The following is a 9,384-nucleotide window of genomic DNA, read 5'->3' as shown; positions in this document are numbered from 1 at the left end:
AGCTTTAGGGTTTGTATGAGCACATAGGATGTCTTATGACCAAAACCCATCAAATTACACATATAGTAAACACACAACAGGGAAGATTAACATTTCTCAATAAATTTCTAGAAACTTACCACTAAAGTGAGATTTAGCCCAAGTGTTTGTTGGGATCTTACACACCCAAGCATGAGCCTCTTCATTGATCTTCTTTAACTCATCCATTGCTCTGTTAAAATGATTGACTGTTGTTGCTCTACCACACTCCCAAAGCTAGTCACTTAAGTTTTTTCCTTTCCACTGTTTCTTCATGTTTTCCTGGATATGCCTCAAATAGAACCTGTGTTCTGCACTAGGGAATACCTTCTCCATTGCTGGTATTATTCCCTAAACAAAAGTCAATGTATGCAACATCAATTAACCAAATGTATTTAGAAAAGGTAATAAAAATAGTTAGGTGATACACACCTTTTGTCTATCTGAAATGAATGTAAAGTTTGAATTTAGTCCCAGATCCAGATCTTCTCCTCACAGTTCCAAGAACCAGGTCCAACTACTTGTTGATTCTGTCTCTACCACTGCATATGCTACAGGGTATATTCCATTGTTTGAGTCCAACCCTACAACAGTTAACACTTTCCCAGGGTAAGGGCCCTTCATGAAAGTACCATCCAAACCTAGAAAATATCTTAACCCAGATTTGAATCCTAACTTCAATGCACCTAGACAGACATATATTCTTCTAAAAGTTCTTGTGGTAATAGACAGGGAGGTTTCTGGATACACATCAATCTGAACAGTTGTACCAGGATTAGTGCTGAGTAGCTCCAACACATAATCCCTCAAAAGCCCATATTGTACTTGGTATTCCCCACTAATGATACGCTCATCCATTGATTTTGCCCTAGCAACCTTTTGCAATGGCACTCCTACCTCCAGTTTCTTGCACAAATCTTAATGTAAAGTTTTCACTGGAATTTTAGGGTTACTCTGTATTTGTTGAACAATTAAGTTTGCTATGTATCTGGAAGTGCAAGATTTACCCGCCCTTGTTTGCAAACATTTATGCTCATCCTGTACTATTTTCACCAACCAATCCTGATTTTCATTAGCCCTCGATATTTGGACTGCCCATGGACATGTACCTTTATTGGCAATTACATCTTTACCCTTGCACTTTTCCCTTCTTCTATTTGAGGGGCCACCACCATCAACTAATTTAGAAGGCTTACTTACAACACCTTTACATTTCACCCTAATCCGGATTTTGTCATTTTTGGCTAGGTATAAAGACCTCCTTGTTGCTACAGCATGTGAGTTCATGTAGTTTTTAACATCAAGCTTGGTTTTGAAGACCTGTCCAATCTGAAATGGTTTAACATGACCTCTCTGTGAGCATGTACTTGACTTACTCAACTCTTTTAGCAGTCTCTTCCTATCATCTTCATGAAATCCTGCAAATTGATAATCATCGGTGGCAATAACTTCCAACTCATCATCAACCATGTCAATCCCTTCATCTTTTAAATGATTGTTTAAGATTCCATGTTCATCTACATCAACAGCATTATGGAATTCACTCATGTCTACATCTACATCAAATTGTATGTTAGACTTGTCCACATTGTATTCACTGTCATCAGAATCATCTCCACTGTCCTCAGAACCATGGTCACTCTCATAGTAGAAAGCCTCTCCATTATCATCACTCACCATACCCTCTAGATAATCCACTTCTAGTTGTTGTTCAAATGAAGTTTGAACATTAAACTCAGCATCATAATCAGCATAAAGTGAGTAATCCTCTATAAATGGTTCATAGTCATCAACTGTTGTAGTATTAGCTTCATCATCAGCTTGGCAGCTTGGTTCCTGTACATGGTAAGTTCCCAATGGTTCTTTAGTTTCAACTGCACTAGTGATCACTTCTTCTTGAGTTTCAATTTCATGATTCACCACTTCCTCTTGAATGACATGACTTTGTTTGCCTTGTGACCTTATAAATGGTAGAATACTCTTTGAGTAATCATGGCCTTCATCAACATCTAACACTTGTGACTGCTCATAATCAGAGTTCATAGACTTGTTTAGATCAAGCTTTCTACTACATGATCATGCTTCTCTCCTACAAGGTTTCTTTCGATTCATTTCAGGTGACACACTATCAGGCTCCAACTCTTCAATAACAACTTTAGAAGGAGACTTGTAATAACTAGCTACCCTTGTCTAACCAGTTTCAATATACACCCTAATAAGTCTGTGTTTAGGGACATATGATACCATTTTAAGTACATCTTGATCATTACCTAAAGGCATTAAGCCATAGTCCAAAGGGTATTCAGGGATACAGAAATGGTAGTAAAGGGTTTGCTCAGTTTTGTACCCTAGTTCTCGAACCATGTCGTCAAGCTCATGAACTGAAAATAAATCAGTGTCAACATCATCTACATATGCTACAACACCATCAACGTATTTCCTTCCAGGTGCATTGGTGAAGACACCGCTGTAGTGTATATTCAACATGAAATAGTTGTCATAACCTTCTGCAAACACAAAAAAAAAAAAAAAAAAAAAAAAAAAAAACAAGAGTAAAATCAATGATTTCCTTACATCAACACAATAGACCAAGAAAAAACAAGTTTTGTTGTAGTATTGTACCATATCTTTTTCCTAAGTCCTCCACGGTTACAATTTTTTCTCGAAAACACCATTTTGATAGCACCATTGCAATTCATGCGGCTTAAAACCCTAAATCCCAATATATGTTCTTACTTCTACGATGGGAATGAACCCGATGAATACAGATGTAACTGGTTATCTTCTTGGGAGAGGGACGGGTATTGATGTGCAAGCAATAGGTAATCATTTCATATTAAAGAGAGAACGTTACAACTGAAATGACGAAATTACCTCTGCAATATTTTATTAAAAAATGAGTTAACTGTGAAATGCTAACGGAGTGAGCTGGAAGGACCAAATGTCAAAAGTTTTGAAACCACAAGGACCGTCTGTGAGGATTTTTGAACTTAGGGATTAAACTTGATATTTTTGGAAACCACAGGGACCATTTTTGAAGTTTCCACTAGATATTGAATGTTTCCACTAGATCTCCTCTTTCATTGGTCGTCCTTTTTCGTGGTCATGACCAAAATCAACCACGTCACAACCAACATGTTGCACACATGATGGTGTGCATGATGGTTGTGACCAACCATGATAGCAACGAACCACCTTCGCATACATGAAGGTCGTATCGTATTGTTCAGATGTTATAAAAAATAAAATGGGTAAGTATCAAAGTCATCATCCTCTTAAAAAACTATTATTGATTTTTTTTTAATGTAATAAAGCCATTATCTTTTTTTTCTATTTATGCCAAAAAGCAAGTTGTCATGCTATCGAGCCTTGTTTTTCAAAAAATAATGATGATGGTTTTATTGTCATCATGCATTTAACGAATTAACACAAGTATTAACTAAGAATCTATATAAATAAATAAATAAATAAATAAATAAATATATATATATATATATATATATATATATATATATATATCGAGATTCAACCTCAGCCACGTATTTCACATCTGCCGCAATAACCTTCCGGCGTACCGGCGCGGCAGGTCTGCAATAATCATAAATGATTACACAGCGTCGCCCATTCCTTTATCCTCCACCACCATAACTGCCAGCGCCACCACCCTTACCACCACCTCTGACACCAGCCGACTTCACCACTGTCGCCTCCATTACTTATACCACCGCTATCTTTGTCACCACCACCTTTTTTGCCACCAACAGTCGTAATTATATATGATTACTCAGTCTGTGAACAGACATATATGTATAATCATTTATGATTAAACATATATGTATAAACATGCATAATCATATATGATTATACCTCTCTGTTATATAATCATTTATGATTAGGCATAGTCCGCTGCTGTCGGTACGCTGGAGCGTTAGAGCGGCAAGTAAGAAATACATGGCTGAAGTTCAATCTCAAGATCTCTAATTTTTTTTTTAATCTCAAGGGAACCGTCCCATATATATATATATATATATATATATATATATATATATATATATATATATATATATATATATATATATATATATAGAGAGAGAGAGAGAGAGAGAGAGAAAGAGAAAAAAAAAAGAGTTAAGTTCATATATAAACACTAAGTATCGTGTGAATGTGTGACCAATTGTGGACACCATCCAAATGTATTATCGGAAGTTTACATACAATTATTTTAATAACCAAAAATAAAATTTAATAATTATGGAAATTCCCTTAAATCATTTGTCAGTTATAAGAGTTTCATCTTCTTAAAGCTTTCACAGTTACTTCACCACAGAAGAATATATCTTTAATTTGAACATGTTTTACTGATACATATATAAATAATGTGTTTTAGAGCGTTTGAAGAATATTCATTAGGACTTTTTCTTCCGGGCCTTCTTCCTAATAGTCATCCTCATCAAAAACCTTTTAATTTAATTAATCAGATGGGGTATCTTCCATGTATCCAAAATTCTTAATTTTTACTCTTTATTTGCTTCATTGATATCATTTTCATTTTCTTTTATGTTATGTTTATTATTTAGTCATTTTGATTCTATTAGAATACACAACACACACATTGACCATTTGACCATACTTGTAATCGATTCAGGGGAGAACACATTGTTTGTTATTCTTTAAGAATGTTATTCCTTTCATTCTCAGATAATAGTAATAGATTGTTTTTTTTTTGTTTTTAACGAACGTCATGCTATAATTGAGCTTGTATCCAAATCTTTTAACATATATTCTGAAAGAATACAAACACACATATCTATCAACTACGTATTGATTTCTTTTCTCATGAAAATAGTTGTTTAGTGATTAAAATAAATTTATCAATCAGTGCATTCTTAAAGAATTAACTTTGATTCTTAAAGAATGAATTCTGATTCTTCAAGAATGTCGTACTAAAATATCATTCTTAACCATTCTCGTCATCAATCATGAAACTTTAACTAAAAAAAATCGATTCCTAACAATTGTTGTGATATATCATAATCTTTAATTTAATATTGGGGAGTAGTCAAAAACACATTAAACTATATTCATGTATTATTAATGAATTGTATGCGTAATAATGAATAAACGTGAAGAAATAAAGCCCAATTATTTCAAGAATGTTATTATCATATACATATAAATCTAACATTTTCTAATAATGTTTCTAATAATCGGTAATTTAAATTTTTGATGAATACACACGTTTAATTGGTGATTCATAAAAAATATTAATTTGAATATATAATTGTTTGATTTTTTATTAATTAATTTAACTTGTTTGTCTAAAATATAGTTAATGTTTATTTCTCTCTCTTATTAAAACTGTCATATTTTTCCATTAATAAGAAGTTAAGTGTAGGTTATATAGTAAATGATATCTCTTGTTAATAACATGCACCCTAAAATGACAACCCTTCATTCTTTTAATCTAATGGCTAGAATTTGGTTATACATTCACATAATATTTGTGATTCATATTTGATCCTAACCATATATATATATATATATATATATATATATATATATATATATATATATATATATATATATATAAGAAATATTTTTCTTACATCATATTGATTTGAAACCTCTATAACTATTCATTTTCATCTAAAAAACATCAAAAATGGTCCATGTGGTTTTAGCCCACTGGTCCACTTTTTCTTCATTAGATTGTAGCCCACAAATCTTCAAGTTTTCTTCAGTTTGAGCCCAATTTGTCTTTTCCAAATCTTCCAAAGCCAAAATACTCGATCGATCAATCAGTTTCACAATTTTAAATGTTGTTTTCCATCTTCTTTTAAGATCAATCCCATATTGATTACCAATAAAATGCCTCCAAACTAACCCAAATCTTCTTTTGATCTTCTCAAGCCCATGTTTCTTCATTGTCCTCATCAATCATTCAAATCTCGCAATCCCGAACATCTCTGACTCTCTGCTCCATGTTAGTCATCTAAAAATCTACAATCATACTCAAAGACTAGAAAGAACCTGGTTAAAGGTATAAAATAATAAAAAGAGGAAATATGCAATAAGACTAACTAAAATGAGATGATTTAGGCTAAAATAAACTACAAAAAGAATTAAATAAAATAAAACTAATCACCCCAAGCTTAAAGCTCACGTGTCCTCGAGTAAGACAAGACTAAAATGAACTTGGGATGAACTATCCTTTAAAAAAATGGACAAAAACACAGAACTCGGTCAAGATCAGTCAACATGGTCAGAGTCAGCCTTTCATGGACCCTACGTGTCCTCCGAGTGTTCCCCACTTTAGAACCATAAACCACATTCCCGAACCACTTGATGGGTAGATAGATTTCGTCTGGATGTGGCAGTCATCAGGACGTGCTAGACAAAGGAAACAGGGGATGCGCATTGGGGTACTTTATATCACCAATGCGGACCATAATGCATGAAGGATAGATGCCACCATACACGATGATTCCTACATTTTCCAGGCCAAAGTGTATAATAATGAAATAGGGTTTTTGTTGCAACGACCTACGGGAAAACATCCAGTTTCGAAGGTTTTTCCCTTGTACTATCCTTTATGATCTACCATCTCGCCTTCATAGCCTTTTCTCACCAAAAATCAGAAATAAAATAAAACAAAATAAAAATGACTTAATCTAAGAACTAGACATAAGAAAAAAAATAAGTCTTCAATCTTGAACTTCTTCTATCGGTCTTCTGTCTTATGTCGGTTTTTTTTAAGAACATGAGCTTGAATCTTCACTTGATCTCTTATTCTACTTTTGTGTTGCTCCTTTTCTTCAAATTTTCATGTTTTTGCTATCTCTACGAATCTTATTCTTTTATTGCTTCTTTTTGTGCTTCGCTTTCCAATTTTTTTCATTTGTTTGTTCTCTTCATAGCTTAGCGATTAGACCATAGGTAGAGGCTAAGAACGAATACCTAATGATCATTGACAATGTGTAAAGATCTACTAAAAGGGTGGGGAATGACTCAATAATGGGTGTTACCAAAAAAATTGTTTTCCCAAAAATGTGAATTGGGGGACCTATCTCAAAGTTCATCAATGTGAGGTGGGATGAACAAACTTAACTATCTATCTATTCTAGACCATTGATCACTTCTTCTTCATTAGATTGTAGCCCACAAATCTTCAAATTTTCTTCAATTTGAGCCCAATTTGTCTTTTCCAAATCCTCCAAAGCCCGAATACTCAATCGATCAATCAATTTCGCAATTTTAAATGTTGTTTTCCATCTTCTTGTAAGATCAAGCCCATATTGATTTCCAATAAAATGCCTCCAAACTAGCCCAAATCTTCTTTTGATCTTCTCAAGCCCATGTTTCTTCATTGTCCTCAATGCTCATTCGAATCTCGCAATCTCGAACTTCTCCGCTCAATGTTAGTCTTCTAAAAATCTACAATCATACTCAAAGACTAGAAAAAAACCAATTAAAGATAAAATAATAATAATAATAATAATAATAATAATAATAGGAAATACGCAATACGACTAACTAAAATGAGATGATTTGTGCTAAAATAAACTAGGAAAATAAGTAAATAAATGAAACTATCAGGCTCCGACATACAGTGGTGAGCATGTGGACATTAAGGCTATCATAGTGGTCTGTGTTTTTTGTGTGTGTTTTAATTGCTAGCTATTGTGTTTCTTGGTTGTTGATAATATAATTGGTCCAACGGATGAATCATATAGTGGAAGTAAGGCAGACTCTGTTAATTTTGATGATCCTTTGTATTTTCACCCATCTGATAATTATGTGACTACTATAGTTACTATTAAACTTACTGGGACCGGAAAAACTTTCGTATTTGGCGTAGCTCTATGATTAGAAGTCTAAAAGCTCAAAATAAATTAGGGTTTAAAGATAGGGCTATTAAAAATGATACAACTGATCTTATCAATCTTCTAAGTGGGAACGTGTTAACGCTATAGTCTGTTCTTGGATTCTTGGTTCTCTTTCGGAGTCTATATACTCTAGTCATGCTTACTCTGAGTCTGCTAAGGAAGTTTGAAACGAATTATTTGAGACTTACAATAAACCTGATGGTTATGTTATTTTCAACATTCACCAACGAATCAACTCTCTTACTCAGGGCGGTTCTTCTCTCTTTGAATACTTTAATAAAATTGAATCGTTGTGGAAGGAATTGAGTGTACTTGTGAGGTTGCAACTAAGTTTAACATCACTCAAAACTTACGAAACTTATGCATTTTCTGTTTGGGTTACATGATTCCTTTAATCAAGTAAAGAGTCATGTTCTTATGTTCTTCTGAGCACTTGATTGTCGAATTCCCCATAGTTAATGCATTTCAATGGTTTCCAGGACTAATCCATTTACACATGATCCACGCAAGCCCATTTTAGTACCCAAAAATGCATTTTGCAGTATGTTCAAGGCCCTCTAGAGCATTGTTTACAACTTCATGGCTCCCCCGTCATAGGTCCTATCTCATACTCTATGTCGACCGAGATGGATGTCCCTCTACTTTGGCAATCTACATCCGGTTAGTGTGTTTTTAGGAAGTAATCTTTTTCCCCTAGTCTTCTAAATACCATGGTGTTATCTCTTAATCCAATGTCAAGGTCGAGATCATTGTTTCCGTTCCTTCTTTTTCCACATCAGCGTGTCTAGTTTTAGAAACTATGTGAATAACTATGGTCTTAAATCTCGTGTTTTTTTAACTATCTGTTTTATACTAAAGATTCATTTTATAATTCTTGGGAATATTCTTTGAAACTATCCTACCCTTTCTCTGGTTAAGGAGTTTGATTGAAAATATCCTCGTTTCTCCATAGCTTCTAAGGACGTATCTTGTTTTTGTGATTTGACTGAAACAATATTGGTAGCCATTTTACCTTTTCTTCGTTTATTCTGTAAGTATATGATTTTATAGTTAAAACAAGCCATTATGGATTATAATCTAGAAAAGTATTGCAAACACATATACATGTGTGTTTAAGGTGATAAACCAAAGGTAAAAATAACATCGTGTACGTGTATAAAATTAAATCTCCCTCAGAAGTAAGAGTTAGATCTCTAAGGTTGAAACTTAGTTTTTCTTCTATCATTAGGAGATAGAACTTTATAAATTAGATATTTCTTTTATTCTCAAGATTCAACATTAACATTATTTATTTGGATACAACTTTATAAACTAGATATTTCTTTTATTCTCAAGATTCAACATTAACATTCTTTATTTGGACTCGAACAAAATCATCAAGCAAATCTAAGTTCACTTTAAACTTTGTATAACCAAAAAACTCAATTTAAAACTTGAAAAATGTAAGAACTTGTTTTCTAGATAAACTTAAACAGAGAGA

General features: G+C 33.3%; 1 protein-coding gene across 1 annotated transcript; it reads right to left on the bottom strand.

Moving 5' to 3' along the window:
- Positions 1 to 255: 255 nt before the first annotated feature.
- LOC111911798 (uncharacterized) lies at positions 256 to 2,061 on the bottom strand. Its single transcript, XM_023907537.2, has 4 exons — positions 1,026 to 2,061; positions 540 to 935; positions 451 to 461; positions 256 to 369 (listed from the first exon to the last, which is right to left on the bottom strand). The coding sequence occupies exons 1-4, from the start codon at positions 2,059 to 2,061 to the stop codon at positions 256 to 258; spliced, it is 1,557 nt and encodes a 518-aa protein (XP_023763305.2).
- Between the last annotated feature and the right edge of the window lie 7,323 nt (positions 2,062 to 9,384).

The sequence above is a fragment of the Lactuca sativa genome, chromosome 4 (assembly GCF_002870075.4).
Source record: "Lactuca sativa cultivar Salinas chromosome 4, Lsat_Salinas_v11, whole genome shotgun sequence".
In the NCBI taxonomy this organism is placed as follows: Eukaryota; Viridiplantae; Streptophyta; class Magnoliopsida; order Asterales; family Asteraceae; genus Lactuca; species Lactuca sativa.
This window is presented reverse-complemented; position numbering and strand designations above follow the sequence as displayed.

Excerpts from the sequence above, each read along its gene's own strand:
- LOC111911798 (XM_023907537.2), bottom strand. The coding sequence starts at position 2,061 with ATGAACTCTGATTATGAGCAGTCACAAGTGTTAGATGTTGATGAAGGC. Across the intron at positions 936-1,025 it reads ATGTTTGCAAACAAGGGCGG|ATTTGTGCAAGAAACTGGAG; the intron begins GTAAATCTTGCA and ends CTTTACATTAAG.